This window comes from Aphelocoma coerulescens, chromosome 3, assembly GCF_041296385.1.
Source record: "Aphelocoma coerulescens isolate FSJ_1873_10779 chromosome 3, UR_Acoe_1.0, whole genome shotgun sequence".
NCBI lineage: Eukaryota > Metazoa > Chordata > Aves > Passeriformes > Corvidae > Aphelocoma > Aphelocoma coerulescens.
The window spans coordinates 80529948-80552843 of record NC_091016.1 but is presented as its reverse complement, the minus strand read 5'-3'; the positions used below and the strand labels follow the sequence as shown (position 1 = coordinate 80552843).

The 22896-nt window shown below is 38.5% G+C and overlaps 1 protein-coding gene across 6 annotated transcripts in view; it reads right to left on the bottom strand.

Moving 5' to 3' along the window:
- The window catches only part of ATG5 (autophagy related 5), a 73756-nt gene extending 51207 nt beyond the window's left edge, over window positions 1-22549 (bottom strand). For 4 of the 6 annotated variants that reach the window (XM_069011046.1, XM_069011050.1, XM_069011049.1 and 1 more), the window contains exons 1-6: window positions 22475-22549; window positions 21639-21799; window positions 16108-16235; window positions 9597-9675; window positions 3979-4068; window positions 3690-3852 (exon numbers count right to left, since the gene is read on the bottom strand). In XM_069011046.1, coding sequence (XP_068867147.1) covers window positions 3690-3852; window positions 3979-4068; window positions 9597-9675; window positions 16108-16235; window positions 21639-21746 — 568 coding nt within the window. In that variant the 5' untranslated portion in view covers window positions 21747-21799; window positions 22475-22549. The remainder of the gene's footprint in view (window positions 1-3689; window positions 3853-3978; window positions 4069-9596; window positions 9676-16107; window positions 16236-21638; window positions 21800-22474) is intronic. The other 2 variants (XM_069011047.1, XM_069011048.1) reach the window with 2 other exon arrangements.
- Window positions 22550-22896: the final 347 nt, after the last annotated feature.

Genomic DNA, 22896 nt, shown 5'->3' with positions numbered 1-22896 from the left:
CTGATATTGTAAGACACTTCCTTTCACAGTTCAAACATTTCTAAACAGAAATCTGATAATTGAGAACAAACACAACTTCTGCCTCTCAAAAACCCAAGAATAGTTTAGATAAATTTTGGAACTAAATGCAAGACAACACAGGCCTAATTCTGTCAGTAAGACAAGAAAGATCACATGACTAAAATACTGTATAGTCTGAATGCTTGCAGGATTTTTCTCCTCTAATAAAAACAATTCAATACGGCCACTTAACTTTTGGTAAGCCCTACAGCATGAATGAGCATTACATTCTTTTTCCATAATATTTTCAGTAAAATAATGATTTCATTATATTTTATAATATATAAAAGAAACCTTAAAATGGTTATGGGTTTTTACTGTTTATTTCTCCCACTCATGTATTAGAATTACCAAGTCCAGTCTTCACTGGTGATAAAAGGATGCCTGTGAAAATTTCAGGGTACAGTTGCTTCTGTTAGTCCACAACTGATAAAAAGCAGATGTGCTGAATCTAAATCCCCTCATTTATCAGAACCATTATATACTGAAGTTATAGATATTAATTCTTTGAACCACGCAAAAAATGCCGCTCTCCCCCTAGAAAGAGTTGGGATTTCATTCGTTTGATCCTGAGTCATCAGTAGGCCCATAGTCTTGGAGTTTCAAAGCTGAAAGCCTTTATTTTTCCACACAAAAGGCAAGAAGAAAATAACCCACCCACTTGAAAATCCTCTTTATCCATGGTAAAAATGGCCATAACTCGATTAAAGCAAAAACAGTAGTAACATTTTCCATGAATTCTAACCAAAGAATTTTAACAATTCTTACAAAGGAACAAAGGTCAGTATAGGTGCACAGTCTGCTTTTATCATTTCCCTACCACAGACAGACATCCGTGACGCTGGTCAAAAATGTACCTGTCCCAAAGAAGAGTTCTAGCTAAGAAATATCTGGTTTGTGAATCAAAAATTGTCTGTGAAGAGCAAGAAAAACCACAGCACAAAATAGAAGAGTATGTTTTCTTTCCTGATTTGGTATCAGATTAACATAAAACCAGAAATGGTGGGAGGAGGGATGTAAAGGTTGATATGAATAACCACCAGCTGTTACCAGCACAAGATTTTCCCACAAATTCACTACTACAGCTCTTCTCTTAAAAGCCATCTACAGGCAACTGGTAAGTTTCACGTTACCTGTTCGAGTAGCTGCTTCTCAGCAGAAACATTTATACCCCATTACACATTACTTGAGAGTTACATTTCTCCAAACAAATAAAACTAGATAGGTTTTTTTCAAAAGTGTAAATTCAGGGCATGTCTTCTAAGTAAAGCTATCACTCATTAAACAAATAACACTTCCTATAATTAAGAACTGAAAAAAATTGTTTGAAGTTGCACAAAAAAAACAGTCTGCAGATGTATCTTTACTTACAAAGCAGTTATCACAAATGCTACTTTCTTTTCTTTTTTTGTGGTCATTCATTCTGTTTCACAAAGTGGTTTAAAATTATTACATCTCAAACGAAAGCCTATAAAAACATATTGAAAGATACAACATGCTTAAAAAGAGTTTTCTTGGTTTCATAAGCTTTTCTTGTTTCTCTTTTATGAAGAGTTGAGAAATTAAAATTAGCATTTGAAAGTATTCAAAAGATTGCTTAAACTTCTCATTCAGGTGTCAGATTCCACAGGTGCAATTTCTCATTAAGTACAGTGAAACCTTGAAGTCAACTTTGCTAGGCAACCTCTGTTCTTAACATTATAGAGCAAAACAGAAAAAATCTGCTTTCCCTATAACTGAAGATATTCTTAGACAAATAATCAACGAAAAGCACAAAAAAAAAAGCATGCTGTTCATCTGCCCTCTTACCTTAAATACTAAGAGTATCGAGATTCTATAACTTCTGGTCAAAAGAACTTTAACTTATACTGTTTCATCATTTAGTCCACTCTTCTGTCATTATTATACTCATATTGTAACTCTACACTCACAGTGTAACTCATGTTAAAGGTCTTTTAGTATTCATTTTAAAAAGCATTAATATAAAAAGCACATAAAGTGCACTGCTGGGAACACCTGAGTACTGGGATGAAGTGACAGAATTTCTTTTTGCAATAAAGATAATAATTTTTTGAAACAGAAAACAAAATTATGCTGGCACAGATTTTTGCTTCTCGAACTAAACTGCTTGCAAGACAAATTCTATTACAGCAAAATACTTCTTTTCCCACAGAATTATTAACATTTCTGCTTAAATTGACTTTTAATGATATAAGCTTTAGGGAAACTTCTATTTTTTATACTGATTTTGGCTTTCACTGGACCAGAACTTTTATTTACTGTTAATTCACAAAATTGAATATAGTATCATTAAGTTTGCTGACTATTATCTATGCAATACAGAATCTCTCAAGAAGTACTTGGAATCAAAACAAATAAAGTGCAACTTCTTACTTGATAAAATTTGCAGGTATGCATGGCCTTCCTCAAGATCCTACCACTAAAATGGCAAATTAAGATAATCCCTCAATTTCTAGCTCTCCTCCAATTAAATAAGAAATAGAAAGCAGAGTTCTAATAAGCATTCAATTTCAAAATTATCACTGGAGTACCTTTAAGATGAAAGGCAGTGCCACTAAACAACAATGGAAAAAAATGCCACATACTCACTAAATACAAACATTAAACCAAAACTAACTTGGAACCTTCTTGTCTAAGCCAAAAGCATGCTTCAAGTCTTCTTGCATTCTAAGGTTCTTGTGCTTCATTTAATTTTTCTTATACACATATGGGAAGATGTTATTTCTAAGTGTTCAGTATTTTGTATCTCAACACAGAATAAACATCTTCATGCTTACAGTAAAATGCTTTCAGAAAATAAATTTACTAGTGATAATATAAATGACAGCTTCAGAAGATGAGAAAAATGCAATAAAAGTGGCATAATCACCCATTCTAGAGAGCAGTTTCTGAAATACTTACAAAAGCTTTTCAACTTACAGGACTCTAAGAACCATGATATGGAAGACACTAAAAACAGAAGTTTTATTTTGTGCTGCAATATAGATTTATGCCATCTGTGCAAAGTAAGAACACTAATTATAAGATCTTGTTCTGAATTATTTTGCTGACTTTTTCAAGTCAATACTTATCTATGCAGAAGTCCTTGTGAAAGACATAAAGCAATTTTAAAAAATGGCAGAGAGAAAAGTAAAATTATTAAATCTACTGGACAACTTTTTTTAAAGTTTACCGCATTGTTTACCACTGACAACCCACAAGCATTAACTAAAGGACACAATCTCTTGTATGGTCCAAGACAGCTAATACTGAACACTTACACCCCAGGTGTCTCCCAAATAAAGATCATCATTTGCACAAAAGTACACTAGAAAATAGATAAGTATTTTGTTTTGTTGGTACTTTTGGTTTGTTAAAACAGAGTCACAATCCAATCCTTGAATAACTCAAGGCACATTTGAATTATCACCAAAGTGATGACTTTAATTAAAAAAAAACAAACAAACAAACAAAAAACCACCAAAACCATCAATGCTTTCCATGACAGTTGACAAAAATTCTGCAGAACAATGACGTTTTATATCTCATGCAATAATAATCTCATGCAAGAAATTACTTATTAGTTTGTTTGACCTGAATATAATTAATACTTGATGTGCTGTATTTACCATTCTGTAATCCCATCCACAATTGCTTATGATCCTTTTTTTGCATTTCATTGATGACTTGACTTTTGTGCTTTAAAGCATCTGCTTCTTTTATACAAGCCATAAAATGAGCTTCAATCACATCCTTAGAATGGCAGTGTAGAAGATCCTTTTCTGGAAAATTCTACAAAGAGAAATGACAGATCAAGAAAAATAAATGCATCACATACCTTGTATGATGAAAAATAAGTGATAATTTTAAACAGGCATATATTTATGCAAAAGAAGCACACTGGAATCTTCTACTTACAGAAGAATGTAACAACCATTCTCTCACTCTGCTGACAAGAAACCGGTTGCAGTGAAAATGTTTCAGGAAAAATAAAAGCTCAACAACTTTCTGTAAAACCAGAATTTCAACATGTTTTCAAGCAGATATTCAATTCTCAGACAATAAACAGGAGAAAATGATGAGAAGTTAAGTGACAAGCACCTATTTTATATTGTCTCTCTATGATATTTTATCAACCATTTCTATGCAGATCCTTGAAAACCAAGCAGAATCACCCAAATATATCAACTATAGCATATCTGCCACTTACAAACATTTTTCATTAGAGATACTGGAAATCTTTGTCAGCTCCAGCTTCACCTAATCCACATGACTACTGCTAGCCTGTGTGATGTTATTTTAGACCCCTTTTATTTGGCTAGAACTGGGACACAGCATTCAGCATTGCAGATGTACAACTACCATTCCTCAGGTAACTTTTATCCCTTCAGTAAATGACATCTACCTCTCCTAATTAATTTATTAAGGAGTTATAATAGTAAATCTCATTCAGGCACGAAAAAGATTTCTTTGGAAATTAACTGATCAGAAGTCCAGTATTGTAGAAGTTGTGGTTTGCCTTCCTCCAGTTTTTCTTCTATCAGCACTTACTATCATTTGCCATTTTATAATAATACAAGCATTCACTACCACAAATCCAGTCCTATAGTTTTCAGAAGTTTTAAAACCCACCTTTATTCCCTCCTTATTCATCTTATTTTCGCATTTGCTTATGATCATGCTGAATGAAGCAAACCTCAGAGCCAAACCAGGGTGGTGGCATCATCAGTACCCCCCTTCCTAACAAGGGCTTGCCACATTTTTATACTTGAATTCTCATGCTATTCCAAGAGAGGCCCTTTCCTCTTAACCCATTACAAATTGGCACTTTAAAAAGCTTTTATTAGGGATTGTCAAAAGCATTTTGGAAATACAAGTACATATAATGGGATATTTTTCAAAGGCTTTTACCAACATAGTTAACATGTCAAAATAGGAGCAATCTAATGCTGGAAAAAACTCTACCTTCACTCCCCCGCATAAACCCAGGAAAAATAGTGAAGACCCCTTCAAAATACAGAAACCCAAAGTATCAAAAAAGGGAGCTGGGGATTGCCTTACCTGAAGGAAATTCTGAGGATAACAGTGATAGTTCCCTCCTCATTAAGTTATTGAGAAGAGTTGGAAATTAAATAATGAAATTTCATATAGTGATTCCTCCTTATGACAGTGAGAACCCAAACTCTGGAAACTGTGGATCAAAAGGATGAGTATTTTCCAAAAACAGGGGCCTAAAGAAAAGATTCCTAATATCTTTTCCACTGAAGTTTACATGGTTTGGTGTTGAACTTGCAAAAGGGTGTGCTGTTGTTAGGACTGATGTATGTTAAGATGACTAGAAATCTGAGGACAGAGGTAAATCTAATTGCTCACATGAGAATGGCCAAGCAAAGACATTTAAAAAACCACAACAATAAGGGAAGTTCTTCTGCGGCAGACCTTGCTCCTGTTCTACCCTACAAAGCTGAGTGTCTCAGCATAATTGGGCCCAAGATTACTAGGAAAACATTACTGGGATTGTTACTTGCCAATTGACATCTGCATAGGCCTGTAAAATACTTTCAGAAGTTCAATTTACTCACTCAAATAAAAATGAAAAGTCTCGTAACCAATCCAGAAGAAACAAATAGACAGAAATAGCATACTTAAAGATCAAAAAAGTTCTTTACATGCAAGAATTCAAAATGAGACACTGGCATCCCTCAAAACAAAGGAAGAAACAGTGGTATGTACCTAATGCCAAGTAATATAAGAACCTAGAAACTGACTTTCATAGTTAAAAACTGATGTTTTAGCTAAGTTTAAGAAAACAACAGTTTCGTTACAACAACTGTTTCACTACACGTCTAAATATTGAACTGCACGGTCTTTTTTGGGACATTCTTCTCTTTCTACAGGCAGACATCTTCCTGCTGACCTTCTTCCAATGAAATTCAAATTGCAGGGAACATCACTCCGTGGGGATGAGTTCCAGAAATCATACACAGTGTAGTCTGCAGAACAGCAAGGATCTATTTAAAATTGGTCAGAGCTAGTTTAGCTAGTGTAAAGAATCTAGACACAGTAGTAGAGCTAGGTATGGCATGATTAATTTTCCCAGCCTCTAAGAAGTAACACTGTGAAACACTGGAAAACTCTCTTGAATCTCAGTGCTGTGTACTCTTTCCTTTAGTAGGAAAACACTGACACATTTCTAATAAGTACTGTGAATAGAAGCTGAAAAACCTAAACATGAAAGTGACAACTTAGAAAAAAACACTGCACATGTGCAAGAAACATATGAAACAGTTTCACCTACATGAGACTGCCAACAAAAAACACAGTATCCTCACTAATTTATCAATCAGGGCACAAAATAATAAGTTTTATACTTAAATGTGGATCATGTGTATTTTTTTTTTAATTCTACTTGCCTTCTTTCTACCTGAAGAAATAATGATCCATCATAAATAACTTTATTCAGTTCCCTGAAGAAAGGGACAATTGTAAACAAACTGGTAGCCACCCCTGGCTATACAACTAGGAGATTTGCAAAACGTATTAACAGATAACATAAGCAGCTTTAATTCAAGTACTCTTATTGGTGGTGTCTAACTCCCTGCATGTCGTGCATCTTTGAAAGAAAAGTTACTAAGGGTTGACTCCCATTTTCTTAGAAAGCTCAAAGAGTTCTGTTTTTTATTATCACATACCAGTAGACCCTTGCAGCATGAACTGGTCACAAAGAAATAGGTATCATTTGTACAGACAGGAGTACTAAATGACCTCTCACATAAAACTGTACCAAAAACATCACAGGCAATTTCAACAGTCTGGTTTCATAACTCCAATCCACCCATATTTATCTCTCAGTTCTAGTTCACAAAACATCTGTTTATCCTGTGACAGTCTACTTGCACTGGACTACATTTACAGAAAGCAGGGCGTTAAAAACCATAAAGAATGTATCCAGTGGCAGGGGGTGCATCTATGTATTTGTGTTTAGTTACCATCAGTGGTCTTTTCTTTAAATAGATTAATTTCAAAAAAAACCAACATTTATACTTCTGGCTTCCACAGTATCTCCTAGCAGTTCCACAATTTATCCATATGCTACATGGAAAAGCACTTCCTTTCCATTCCACCTGACCCAATTTTCACCTAAAAAAACCACAAAGATGATGACTGTCACAAAAAGACAGATGCTGTCTCTCCTCCTGTACGTCAGGTCACGGGGGGAGAGGCAGGCACCAGCAGACAATGGCTTCAGCAGAACCTCAGCCTTTCCCCTGGCACACACAACTTCCTCTCCCCTCCAATAGCACTACTATTTCCAGACCAGTTCACCACTTCTTATCTACTGCCCAAAATCTGGAGAGGTGGTTACCACACTGAGAACATGAATAGCGTTTAGCAGGCTGCAGAGTAAGGTGAGATGATTGTAACAGGAAGGGATAGAATTTCCCTCCTTCCTGTAAAGCCACACCTGGGTAACAAAAGCAACTTCCCAGGCTACATCTTCTCATGATTCTCAGACCCCAGTATGCTGTTCAGCCTCATCCTTCTGCAACTATTTAATGCAACTGTTTTTCAACTTTACAAGATACAATGCATGTAATTTTATTGCATACCAGAAGTACAAATTAACAAACTGTTTCTTCAATGCAAAAAACTAAGCGTGTTTATGATTTGGTCTGCATACATAACACAGCAGGACAATTACAAGTATCTATCAACTTGAAAACTTCTGCTGAACAGAAATAAACCTTTTCCATGTTTTTAACATCAAAGAAACATGATAGGGGGAGTCTGACTTTTAAAAAAAAGTTGAAAAACACTCTTTACAGATGTTTGAAGTATCTGTTGTTGACTCCGTGCATTGGTAGAAGAAAGGAGACAGCCATTACAACAAAAGTTAAACCCCATAAAATCTAACAGTGTTTGATTAAGCCAAATAAAAATTACGGCTCTTTGACGAATAACTACACAGAAATGAAAAGAATACTCTAGTCAGAAATCCCACACCTAAACTATTCAGCTGTAAGGAACTGTAACACATGAAAACCTCTTCAATATTTTGAGATACTTTGATATCTTTCAGTTATGTTTTGACTTTAAGGATTCAGAGGAGTTTTATTTAAATAAAACTTTCAGATTACATCAAAATAGGAAGAGAGATTATGCAGGTGCTAACTCCACAGTATTATATTACTAAATTACATCAACTTTTTAAATTATACTACCTTAGCAGTTAATTATTTCTGCTGATCTTTAATGTATACCTTTGAGAAAAACTTAAAGTAGCTGATCTTTTGGCAAGCAGCAACACAAGGACATTAAAGTCAAATTTATGTTGCTGTATGAAATCAAAAAGTACTGTGGTGCTGTAACTTAATTCTCAAGATGCCTCTACTTTGTGATGGCAACATCCACACATTGCCACTGTTAATATCCCAGAGCTCTCAGAACATAACAATTAAACCATGATTTATGAAACTAGATGCCCTACATTTTCTTCAGAACATTCTGGAAGTTTCCTCATCCCAGGTCTCTGACATTTATCAGACAAATGTAGCAATTATAATGGTTTCAAAACCATCCCCAACTTCAGATCCATTAAGTCAGTCATTTTAGAAGTTTCAACATGTAGAAATACATATAAGAATGTATGGTTTCAGTGTACACTTCCAAAAAGAATCAGATTACTGTTAGAAAAAGCTTTTCTAACACACCTTCGAGAATTGTTTCAATGAAAACGTTCAACACAAGTGCTTCCCAATATGCTTTTCATTTCACTCAAATCTTTCACACACTGAAGTCAAGCCTATTAATGTTGCATTGTCCTTCAGATCAGCTTTCCTATTGCATTGTTTCTTTTATAGTGGAGAAATTAACATTTCAAAGCTAAATATAGCTAAATATCATGATTTGTAGCTGTGCTTTTGACTTCAAAACATATGTGGAATTACTGTCTCAATGCATTTCAGGGCATGCAAGAATCCTGCACCAAAGTTTAACCCTGCTCAAGTACCCTTCTGAGCAAAGATCAGTAGTGCTATTAAGTCATACCTAATGGTTTTACAATGCATAATCAAAATAATGTCTCTCCTGTGACTAAGATGTCACAAGACCAAACTCATTTCACTCAGTTCTCTAAAAGGGACAACATTAAATACAACAGCATTCCTGTCTTCAAGGACTTCTACAGCATCTCATATCCATGCTCATCTAACTCAAACCAATTGAATCAAGAACATTATAGAAAGTTCTTCTCTTATATACTAAGTCTCATAACTTAACTTGAAAAATAATCTTGGATTTTGAGATTATAATACAATAATTTTCTAAGGAATCTCATTAATCTCATGGATGGACAATCTCACAGAAAATAGCTGCAGATTTACAGAAACCTTTATATGCTTACAATGAATAGTCTCCCTTTCAAATCATACCATTCACTTGTTTTATAAAATAGTTATAAAACCTTTTCCTAGCTTCCAGATGTCATGCAATCTTATGCTCACTTGTTCTTAAAAAAGGGTCTGTGTCACTTTTACCTTGAAATGCACTGTGATGCTCCAAGGAAGGGCTGTATTTGATGCGTGGAGATCAAACAGTAAACCAATTGGGTAATGCCTAAAAATGACAAGACATTAATTTAATATAGAAGCTGTGCATTTAATTCTACATATCACAGTTAACATACCAGCATTTACACACACAGACACTGAAAATAGCTGTTTGACTCCCAAAACTGGCATTCTTTATTGCTTACTTAGAAAAGTTACACAGGCAAGTTTAGATGGCTGACAGGCAGAATCAAGTCTGGAATTTACGTGTTCAATATCTAAACCAGTGGTCTCCAAGCTGTGCCCACAAAACACTGCTACTTTTGCAACAGCTTTAAGTGGCCTACAGCTGCTTTGTGGAATCTCCCAAAACAGTACTTTTCGTTAAAAAGCATCAGACCAGGAATAGCTGGTCTGACAGAAAAGCACACATGCTTTCAAAAGCTTGAGTGTCCTGGGTTTATAGCACACTGACCCTTAACATCCCTTCCCTCTTCCACATGCCTGATATGTCAATGTAGAGAATAAGTAGAAAAGTGAAAAAATTACATATCTGTAAAAGGGATGAGAGACGATAGATCAATATCAACTCCATGTCTTTACTATCAAATTAAAAAGAATGAAAGGGGAGGAAAAAATTAACTGGAGTTTTGTATTTCAATGGTATTCTAGATTAAAGGAGTTACACAAAAAAAAGCTTTCTTATGGCAAATAGTCACTTCTGTCTCATAGCTTGCTCTCTAAAATTCATTAGAATATACTGCCCCTAGCAGTATATGGAACATATATCACACACACAAAACCTCCACAGGCACTATAAAAAAAGCTCTTCCTTCAGTTTTCTCACAAACAGATACTGGCAAGATTTTTGATAAAATTTTTTTTTTTTTACATTCAGCATATCAAGATCCAGTCTCTTTATCTTTCAAAAACTGTAACCTGAAGAGCCTTACTAGCTTTTCATCCTACAAAGAGAGAAACACATGCTGAACTGTAAACTCAGTAGTTTCACTGAATTAAATGGGACTGATCACAGGTCAATGAGCCAAGCAAGTACAAAAGTTATGAAAGTCCCAAGAGCACTAACCGAGAGTGTTGCTTTAACAGCACCTGTGCCAAGCCATTTTCCAGAGCGGTAAACTCCCACACAACAGTGCTTTAGCACCCTCTATGGGTGAGCCACCCTAAAGCTAAGACAAATTCACCACAACAGCAAAATAAAACCCAAAAAATTACTGCAATTCCTGAGCTTACCTGAGAATAAAGAATAAAGAGAATGCATATCCAGATTTATCCTGATTCACTGCTAATGCTCAAGTTTTTGAGACTTTTTGCTACAGTCAATCATGTCCTAAAAACTTAACAGGGATTCAGCAAGAGTTCCATGAAAGAGTGGTTTTCCAGGTGAGTTAAGCAATAAAATTCTGATTTGATAATTAGATGAACACAAATTTTCAACACGAACAATGACTTCCGTTACTTTCAATTTATACAACAAAACAGATAACTAAGAAAAAGAAAACCAAAACAAAAAACCCACACAAAAACTCCTGCATCAGGTCTTGGCCTACATCTGTATTTTCTAATCAGTTTAGATTACAAAGTGTAATCAAATTTCTTCAGTAAAATTCCTGTGCTTTGCAGAGTTGATACATGCCTGATCAAATAAATGGTGCTTTGACCTTTTGTTTTCTGCTAATTTATGAACAAGAAGGGTCAAGCATCCATCCAGCTGGTACTAGAAAGGCACCTATACAACTACCAGGGCTAGAACACAACCCACACAAAAGGGACAAAACCTCCACTGAAAGGCATGTGCAAGTGCTCAGACAGAATGGAAACAAGCTGCAGGTGTCATCCCCTAGCATCTGCTGAAAAAACTACTCCAGCACAGAGTGGCATCACTCAGGGAGGGCTCCTGAGAAAGGCTGCAGCTCTCCAGATCTCAAGCTGTCAGGAGAGCTTGGGACCTCTCCTGAGGGTTGGGGCAAGCAGAGGGAATGTCCTTGCCTAGAGGATGTGCACATTAGTGAGGAGCTATGTCACCAAGTTAAGGAGCTGAGGGAGGTCAGAGAGCTGCACAGCATCAGGGAGGATAAGGAGATTGATGGCATCTTCACCAAGATCTCAGAGATGAGAATCTGGAGAGAGTCAGCAGTCATTGGAGTGGTCAGTGGGGACTCACAGGATAGGGAAGACCAGAGTTGTGTGAACTCTGGTGTTGAGGAATCCATTCAGTGCCAGTAGCTCAGTGTGCAGCTGCAGAGGGAGCTGAAGGTTGAGCTCTGGGTGATGGAAGCCCCAGACAAGAGGACGGGAACTGGTGCCAACCCTTTGCACAGGAAAGGACACGGGGACCTGTGGCCCTGCCAGGTGACCGGACACCAGAGACACGGCAGGAGCCAATGACCCAGAGGAGAATCCCCACACTATCACACACACAGACTGTGAGGGTATAAAAGCCCAGGGGTTCTTTGTTTTGGGGTCCTTGCTCAGGGGCACCAGCTCAAGCTGTTATTCTGTTATTGCACCATGACCTAAGGTCTTTTAAGGATCCTGATGCCTGAGGCTCTGCTATGGGAAACTGAGGGCTGAGCAGGTAAGGAAACCTTGTCTGACTATGTGGGGTGTGTAGGGAGTCAAGCGAGGCACCCATCAGCTCCCTGAAGCTGCCTGCTGTGAAAGGGCCTCGGTCCCAGCTCAGGTGGTCTGAGTGTGTGACTGCCAGAGCAGCTCCTCGATGGTCAGAAAGAAAAGTTTCCTTAACCTCTGGCCAAGAGAGAGCAGGCCTTCTCCAACCACTGGCAGTTTCAGTGGCAGATGAGAAGCTGGAAGTTCTGAGGAAGCATCAGAGCTGTCTGAACAGCACATCCACAGCCAGGGGAAGCAGTCATAGCACTAGGAGACTCCATAGTACGAGGGAGAGAGCCCCATCTGCCACCTCCACATGATAACCTGCAGAGGTTTGCTGCTTGTTAAAAAGTTGCAGACCAGCAAAGTTTGTCCTCTGCTCAGATTATTAGTCTTTGTCGCTTACCCACATGGGCACAAATTTTCATTGCTGCAAGAGTGTATCAAAAGTAAACTATACAAGTTCCAGCGGCAAGGAGGCATCTCCACAATTTTACCATTAGAGGAGACCGGTTCAGAGAGGTGTCTCCAGGTCAAGAGTTGGTTGCGCAGCTGGTGCAACAACAAAGACTTGGCCTTTACAGACACAGGACACTCTGGGTATAATGGACTGCTAGGGAGAGATGGAATCCACCTAAGTTAGACAAAAGTATCTATGCCTTCAGGTTGCTCAGCCTGGTGAGAGCCTTAGACCATCGACAACAGGAGTGTGAAAAACAACCAACAGATAAATAGAAATTAATGGACATGGGTGGATAGCAAGTGGCGAAAGGTAACAGCTACAAGGGAGATGTCAAAGTGATAAAAGAAGGTAGAAGAGAGCCCACCACAAGTATCTACGTAAGTGCACACAGCTTGGGAAACAAGCAGGAAAAACTAGCATTGCACATGCTATGACATTAGTTTGAGAGTGTTGATCTACCTGAGGTACAGTGAGACAGCTTGCACAACTGGAATACTGCTGTGGAAGGACAGACATAAGCTGCTTAGTAAAGGCAGGCAGGGCAAATGAGGACAGAGGGTTGTCTTCCATGTGAGGGAGCAGCTTAGATGTATGAAACTTAATGGGACGGACAACAGGTTGGTTAAGTTCTTGTGGTTCAGGAACAGAGGAGGGACTAGTAAAGGCAACAGATCATGCAATCCAGGTGAGAAAATAGATAAAGTCCTCTTTAAACAACTCAGTAATGTCTACATCACAGATTCTGGTTCCTGTTAATCTCTGACATCTGCTGGAAAAGCAACACAGTGGGGCACTAGTAGTCAAGATTTCTTGATACACACACTGGATGAACCAGAGATAACCCAAAGCTGAATCTGCTACTTATTATTAAGACAAAAGAGTTCTGGATGTGATAATCAGTGGCAGCTTTAGCTGCAGTGACCATGAAATGGCAGAGTTAAAAATACTGGAGAAAGGACAGGAAGCAGAATATGGACTTCTCACGTAATTTTTCAGTTCCTCCTGGTGCCCCTACACAGTTCAGGCTCAGCCACATCAGATGGATCACTGGACAACACTTTCAGTCCTTCACCTGCAGTCAGAGCACTGAACCTATGCTGTACTCACAGAAATGCAAGCATAGAAGGAACAGTCCTATTGCGAGAAGTCATAAGCTTCCAGCTCTTCCAAATTTTAGGAGACTGTTTTGTAATCCAGTGATCACAGTCTTTGCCTGCATCTCCTTCAGTGTGGTTGTAGGTTTAGTCTCCGGTTGCTGCAGGATGGCCTGAGGCTTGATCCATTTCCTTCTGTAGTCTCTAATGCTGCACAGTCTGATAACCGCTTCCTGAGACTCCTTACCTTGGTGACACAGACCCTCCCCCCCAGCACACACCTCCTGCAGGCAAAGAAACCATCTTTCCCTGTCCCAACACTCTCAGCAGGAGAAAGAACCCAGGCCCCGAGAGCTTCATTCTCTTTTAGGAACTTGACCCATCCACTGCAGAGCCTGAAGTTGAAACTATGTTTCAGACTTTCTCCAAAATCTCACTGGAAAATGGAAGAGCTGCATCTGAACAGACACAGACTTCACCCCAACCGGGTATGAAACTGCACAGACAGTAAGCAATAAGACCTCACAGAGCAAAGTAAATAATTAGAATAAACAATATTATTAACAAGTTCTATTTGATTCTGAATGCACAAGTCATAGCTAAAAAGATTAAACATTAATGCTCACTATTCTTTCTCCACCAACTACTAGCTCAATCTAATTCTCAGTCCTGGTGTTTGGGTCTTCCCCAGAAGAAGCTTCGGCTCTTTATGGGATTACCATTCTCCTAAAATACTGGTTTACAAATAGTACTTTCCTTAGAAAAGCAGTTCCACCGAAATCAGTGGAGCTGTTCCTGGCAGAATATGCTTTGTTTTTCTGAAAGATGAGAGCCTTAATTAGCAGATCATCATTACACTATATATTTTCATTTCTGTGTTCAATGACTTTAATAACTCTTCACTTAATTTTAGAATTACAAGTTGTATTTTTACTCTATACCTATATTCTATAGTTTGAATTTTTTTATTCTGGTTTAAACATCATGGTATTTGAAAACTTACAGAAAATATGGATCTATTTATGGTTCAAGTACAAAGCCTCTCTTTCCTTTCTTTTTACAACTTCACTGAAAACAAGTTTCCTCCCAATATTTACCTGGGATTATGAACACACTGGGATAAACGTGGTACTTCGCTGTTTATTTAGGTAGTATCCATGACTCAATGTTACAATGGCACATAAGAAACTATTTCTTGTTAAATTCCACATAATTTAAATAGATGTCTAAAGCTGGTTTTGCCAGTCAGTTATAATAACAGTTTAAAGAGCTAGTTTTTATGGGTTTCTATTTACATATTTTCAAGGTTTACACTAGGTTGGTCTCAAAGAAACAAAAGACTAGAAGAGATCTACTGCATCACCAAGTCTACAAGGACTCCATGATGTGATGCTTGCTAATCCCAAAACAATCCAGGTTCAGTAAGATAAAAAAAAATCACTAGTTTTCTTTCCTATGATGATACATGAAATAAAAAGAGATAAAAAATCTCTTCATCATTCAAAATACTAAATACTAAATTCTGGACAGCTAATGCTATCTGTACAGAACTAGCAAACACTGCAACTCTCAAAGTATTTTCTTTAAAACTCTTTAACAGCAGAAGTAGAAAACCTGATGAACAGTATTTATGAAAATTAATTAAATGAAACAATGTCAGTCCAAATCCCTAACCTCTCACAAAAAAAAACCAAACCAAAACCCTAAAAGAAGATAATTTTAATAGACTATGGAACAGAATAAAAGCAGAATCAACAGCAATTAGTTCAGTAAAGTTGAACTAATTGAATACAACAAAAGCTTGCAGATCAATATTAGATTTTTACAGTGCAAGCACATATCACACTGGTGAAAAGTGAAGGCTACTCATGTTTTATTACCTTCAAGCATATAAGCTATTTGCATTCAGACTCCAGAAATATTGCTTCCTATCTGTGTTATTAGACATCTTTTAGGAAGGTGGAATATGTTAAAGAAAGATTTATTTGGCAATTCTACTGCAAGCAACGGTAAAGCCAGAACCACAGGCATTCTGAATTATGGTTAACAACTAGAACAAAACCAGTAAATGCAGCACAACATCTCTGTCTTACACATACAGTAAAAATTCAAGCAGAATAATAAAAAAATATGTTCAACATTAAACCTTCTTTTCTTTTTCCCCAAAAACATGCATTCCTTACCCTCTTCCTCTTCTGCCACCTTTGAAACCCAAGGGAGTGATTACTATAGGAAAACTACTGACACTGTGCTGAACCTGGGAACTCTCTACATGATAAACCACATAAAGTACAAAGTTCAATAAACTCACCATTTCAGTGGTGTACCTTCATATTCAAACCATATTTCACTAACTTCCTCTTGTCTCATAACTTTCTGAAAGTGTTTCTTCACTTTGTCTGTCACCAGTGTCAAGTAGCTTATCCTTGGCAAAAGCAACTGAAAAAAATTACAGAAACTTTAAGTGTAAATAAAATACAATGAAGTAGTAAAGATCTGTAACAAGTATGCATTTTCACAACCAAAATTCAGTTAGCATTCTCTTTTCCCCCTTTTTAAGGTAAGAAGTCTTTTAGACAGTTTACTTATTAATGGTCAATGAAAGGCTATAAAATGGTGTACTCAGAAGATGCAGAATAGCAGTATCTAATATATTAACACAAGAAAAGTAAAAAATTAAGTTATTGATTCTTTCAGTGGGGTGGGAGGGAGAACACTGGAGTTCAATTTCTGCTTTTCTGTATTTAAATAATGAAGTTTTAAACCTTTTTCATATGAACACGCCAGAAGAGATTCTAACTTCTTATTGAAAAGAATGAGCAACTGTGTATCAGCTATTATTTCAAAATGGAAATTCCTACACAAGGAAAAAAAAAGAATGAAAACTAGATGCTTAAGGGCTTGGTTTCCAAGTGTTTTGTACTTCCAATAGCTGGCAATTTCCATTTTCTTTGCACTGGGTTTGCCAATTCAACCTATTAGTCAAGACTACTATTCTTCCACGACTTAACCTTCACTCAGCAACTAAAATCAGAAAGAAAACTGCAGATATTTTATTAGTTGAAACAAGACACCTTCTTACAGCTTTGTCATATACTGTCTTCTTTTCTCAAGTGTATAGTACCCAAATCAGAACGTTGTGCTATTTTTATTTGCAATATCTTCCCCACCATCATTTTTTTTTGAAGTCTCATGCCCAGTAGGAGTGGTTAAGCACTCTGTAGCAATCAGTGCATTGACTGATGACTGTGTGGCACATTTACTAGAAATAAATCAATCCATAAGCATTAACAAACAATGCTTTTCTGTGTCTCAACCAGTAAAGATTAACCTCCTGTAAAATACCAATTTGCTTTAGAGCAGATATTTTAAATTAATAGTATTCATCCTGTAAAGTTCTGCTTCATAATTATTAATAAAATAGATGGGCCTAAGGTATATATAAATTATATTTTGCATGTTTAGAGAAACACTTGTTTTCCAGTGTTCCTCATAACCAGTGTTGTTTCTTAAAGTATTTTCTTTATAGTATATGAATAATGCCAGGCCCTAAGTGAATGTCTGTGGTACAGACATCCCAAACCACGTAAGGATATATTTTGCCTGACAGAAAACTTGATCTCTGCTGCAACATTTTTCCATAATTTCTCCAATAATTAGACCACAGTTTGATATATAAATCAGGTAATATTTTGGCCATGATACTACAGTTCATAAATACCCAATCCATAGAGAAGTATGGAGAGTACATCAAGTTCCTGGAAGAACAGATTCATCTTTTTGATAATGCTGCATTAGGTTACATCTGTGACACAGCTAAATTTTACAATTACATAAAATTACATAAGGCCAAGTCTCACCACTATCACAGCCATCATGTCAGTTAACACTCCACTTTTCATGTACCATATGGTTTTCTTTTTCCAACTGCTGCTTTTATTACCACCATCACATTGTTTCTACCTTGTTTCATAGGAGCAATGTAGTCAAAACACAGCCTTAATTTTTAAAAGGCAAACAAGCTCAATAAATTTGATAAAGTTATGTACACACTCAAGTGAAAATTGTTTGGTACTTTAATGACTTGAATGACAATATAAGCTTATCCTTTATTTATCTCATTCCACCTATCTTCACTGATTGTTCTTGAAGTACAGTCCAGGCTATACCAATCAAACCTATACATTTTTGGTAATAATTTCATGTTATTTCTGCATGATGTACAGTTAAATTAATGCTGGTGTACTCTGATAAGACTTACTAGGACTCTTAAAAAAGCCAATTTTCAGCATGTTGCAAGTAGCACAGTCATGCTGGAATTGATAAATATATTAAAGCCTTATTTATTGCAACAGTATTCCACATAACCCTTTAAACTGCATAGCTTCCTTTGTAAAATATTCTACTTCAGTTTGTATTGTGAAAGAACAACCCAGTTTCTACTTCAACACAGAGACCACAGACAATAGCCAATGGCATTTAACTGAATTTAACAGAATATGGCCAGCACTCCCAAAAGGCCTCAACAAAAACTGTACAACTGTACAAAATCCAACAGTTAATCGGGTTAAGAGGGACTACCTGTTTTGCCGAGATGCTAAGCATTTGTAGAACCTACTGAACTCTTTGTTTGGTCTCCCCACTTCTTTTGCCTTGCTATAGTTTTCCCCTTCAGTGGGAGAAAGGATCCAATTCTACCACTTTTCTAGCTTTAATTATCTCAGAGATTTACAAGTATACTAAATCTGTTAAGTGAGATCTTTAAAATCAGCAGTTTAAATATATTTTCACTTTGTTACCCCTTTTAATATCGCTTCCCCACCCACTGAAAGATAACAAATAAGATCATGAGTTCTCTTCATTAAATTAAGAAAATTCCTTCTCCAAATACATCACCAAGCAGAATAAATCCTCACAGGCATCCCTAAATGCCATCCCCAGAAATTACACAAACTGCAACATCTTCCTTTTGCACACTGTATATTGCTACAGTATTTCATCGCAATAACCAGGAATGTTTTCGTATTAATCAGGAGGTTAAATGAAATACAAAGAACTCTGAATGCCTAAGTAAATACTTGCAATATAACTTCATGTAAATAGAGTACCTCTCCAGGTATCTCCACAGGGTTTGTTGCAGAGAATACAGTATTTTTACATGGAAAGCCCTAAAACAGAAAAATTACAGATTTAACTGGAACTGGACTGGTCTGATCACTAAAGTATTGAGGAAGCTGAAACAAGGCATCCTAATGTGGAATGGCTTCACGTTATTCACTCCTACAGACGTCTTAACAAAATAATACTTTTGACATTGACTAAGCTAAAGAGTGGTCCTGTTAAAGACCAGTCCCTTGGGCAGAGCATCATTCTAAGACTGTATCCTGCTGTAGTTTTGTTCTTTATATGCCTGACAAGTCTCAGCCAATGAGTCTCTGCTTCCTGTATATTTCTTTCCTTCTTTTCTTTCTAAGTGTTGCTTGCACCAAGAGGCAAACAGTATATAATTTTAAAATACAATGCATAACAATTTTAAGATAAATCAGCAACAAAAGTAGTTCCACCTAACTGTTCCTAGATGCTTTGCCACTCAAAACAAAAGTATCTGTTGGAAACACTCCAAAGAAAATTACGTATCCATTTCTCCTGTAACTGCAGAAACCTACCTGACCTGACTGTAGCAAGACCCAGGACAATGTTTTACCAGAGCTGCCCAGTCTTTATGTCACTACTCTTTCCAAAAGTTAGACAAGTTAATTTTCAATTACTTGTCCTATCCCCGTGCAGTGCCAGAAGGTGACACACACATGCATCACTCCTGTGCTGCACTAACCCATCTGACAGACAGGGCTCTCCTGTCACACCACTCACAACAAACCAAAATCCATCCCACAGACTCTGGGTTGTTTTTCTAACCCCTCACCCTCCAAGTCTATGTCATCCTTCATGTTCACAAAGCAAGTTCCTCAGAGCAGAATCCTTTATCCTCTCTCAGCTTAATGATGGCAGTATTTCCTTCCCACATAGTCTTTCCATTTACAAAAGGCAGTCTGGAATACAGAGCATGCATCCATACTAACAACTAAGAGAGAGACAAGTAAAGCCGAAGAGCTGATGTCAAGGGCTGGAATGTTAACGACATATACTTTTATACTTAACCCATAATTTTAGGGAGTTTGGTGTTCTTTTACTTTGATTTAGCTCAAGTTTGCTCCCATACACCAAATGTCCATTAGCAGCTGAAGCCCATCTGCTGCTTCAGCTTCACATGAAAATGATTCGGCCCATGGGCTATCAGATTGCTCTGTGATGCCAGCCTGGGCACAGGAAGTGGAAAGGATGAAGACTTATTTCAAATGCACTCCAGATCTGAACAAAGACATTAATGCAGACACATTCTGAGACTATCAGAACTATACCATGATTTAAAACCTGGATTGCTATTCTGCCTTATACTGCTATAAATCCTTGGCCCCTCCAAAGACGCAAAGCTATATTATCAGCTCCAACATGAACTGAAAAATGAAGAAGCTAAAATTTTAGAACTGTCATCTGTAAGTAACCAGATTTCACAGAAAGAAAGAATTAAGCATTGAGAATTTTTGTGCACACTTTACAAGCAGTAAATAAAAGAAATCCTACAACATTAAAACCACCTCCTTGACTTAGAAAGCTGGCCATACCACGAAGATAACGTGGTTTCATGGTTTCCATGCCCATGTAAAACAGATCAAGGCTGCATGCCTCTAAACTTAAACTCATACCTTTTGTGTAGCTCTTACACAAAGTATGCAAACATATTTTAACTCATATGTATAATTTAAACTCTGAGACTTCTAGGTAGTTTAGATGTATTCGGCAATAGGTCAAATATGAAGTAAAGTGCTTATCTTTTACCAGTGATGGAACTAAAATATACAAAGATGAGTACTATTATTGCTGAACAAAAAGCACTAATAGTTTATTATGTTTCAAAACAACACATGCAAATCAGAAACTGATGACACAAAGATGCTATTGAACACAGAAAAAAAAAGTTCTATCTATTGTGGAATGGGATATGATAAAACTTAAGAATTTCAGAATCCCATAAAAATTAAGAGTTCAAGATTTCCCTCCCACATACTTGTTACATTTCAAATTTGCATTTCACTGCATCAGCTAACATTTTTTCTCAATTACATGTCTATTAGGTGCTGAAAGAATGAAAACTGATGAGAACACTATAAATAAATACATAATTATAGAAGGCGTTTCCCTATTACAACTCAAATACATCCATCATCCTTTTTTTCATCACCAGCTAGCAATCCTGTTCAGGCAGTGCTCTGAGTAGCTTTTCTCACTTCTGAGCTAGATCTCTCATGGCTGCTAGCATTTAAAGAAAAGAGAATGAGCAGAAGTCATCCATGGAGCCAGTGTTCATTACGAGTTTGTGTTACACAGGTAACGTTTAAGATTTCGTAAATCTCTGACTAAATTATTTCTGCACTAACATAGAAGTTCTCTCCCTTCGACTGTTCATTATCCAAGAACATACAAACTTACATACAGCCTCCTCCTTTACCTAGTCACTCACTGACTTTCTCAGAATTTCTTCACCGATCTTAATTATCTGTGATAAGTTTCTCTCACTAGTGGAACAAATCTGAAGATTTCAATCTGCTGTGAACAAAGACAAAATCACACAGGCATGATTATATATTTACTATCAGAAGCTACCAGGAACAGTAAGAAAAAAAGTTGGGTTTTTATGACATGCAGTTGTACACGTGATGATAATGAAGGAAACAAACATAACCATGGCACTGGACTATTTGTGACTACCTTTGTCATACTCACATAGTAGGGTTCAGCTTCCCTTTCAGTTATCTCATCCTGATACAGAGTGAAACAGGTCGGTATTCTCCCAAACCACACATCTCGAAGTACATCTTTGTCATCTGTCATTCTTCCAATGGACAGTGAAGTACATGTAGATCAGTTTGTTTCTTCAGCTACAACTGTAACCCATTACCCCCACCCCCCCCCCCAAAAAAAAACAAGTCAGCACGACTGCAAATAAAATAGATCTTGTTAAAGGTTCTTCCGTAGCTACTTTCCTGCAGGCTGACCAACGCTGTCACCGGGGCACTAAATGCATCACTTGATACAAAGAACGGAATTAATTAAGTTCTCAACTACAAACACATGGTGGATAAGGAGTGAAATACAAATGAGCATTTCCTAAGGGGGCACCGCGCCCCATCCGCAGAGCCAAAAGGTCCTTTCCCGTTACCGCCCCGCAGTCAGCCGCCAGCTCCGGCACCCCGAGGCCTCTGTGCCAGGGGCAGAGCCCACGTCCGCAGACGGGAGGGCGGGAACACCGAAATGAGCCGGGCTCGCGGGGGCCGGGACCGGCCCGGAGGGCTACCGAGGCCGCAGGACGGGCCCCAGCATCGCCCAGTGCCGCGCTGAGACCCGGGGGTGTCCAGGGCCCGGCCAGGCCCGGTGGAGTCTATCTGTCTGTCTGTCTGTCTGCCCGCCTCCCTCCCTCCTTCACTGCCGGCAGCCGCCCGAGGTGAATCAGCGGCGCTCCCGCCCCACGGGGCCGGGCCGGGGAGCGGCGCGGCGGCAGCGCCAGGCGCGCTGTCCCGGGCAGCGGCGGGGCGCGGGGGCCGCGCGGGCCGGGCCGTTACCTCGGTCGCGACCGGCGACACCGCCCGCCCGCGCGCGGGGCAGGAACTGAGCGGCGGCCGCGCCCCCGCCGCGGCCACGCCCCCGCGCACGCGCCGCCCGCCGCGCGCCTTCCGCCCGGTCCGCGCGCCCGCCCCCGCCGGCGCCGGAAGCGGCGGGGCGGGGCCTCGGCCGGCCTGGTGGGAAGGGCTGGAGCCGGGAGTCGGTGTCGCTGCTGGTCCCGGAGTCAGTCCCGAGCCGCTCCTAGAGCGTTGTTGGTGCTGCAGCGGCAGCGCTGGAGGCGGAGAGTCGCTGGGCTGGACCCGTGCTGGACCCGGCCATGGGCCCGCTCCTGAGGCATCGGCGGGGTCGCTGAGCCCACAGACCGCGCGTTTGAGGATTTTTGAGCACTTAATCTCTCTGTTTTCTCTTACCCGATTGTTCT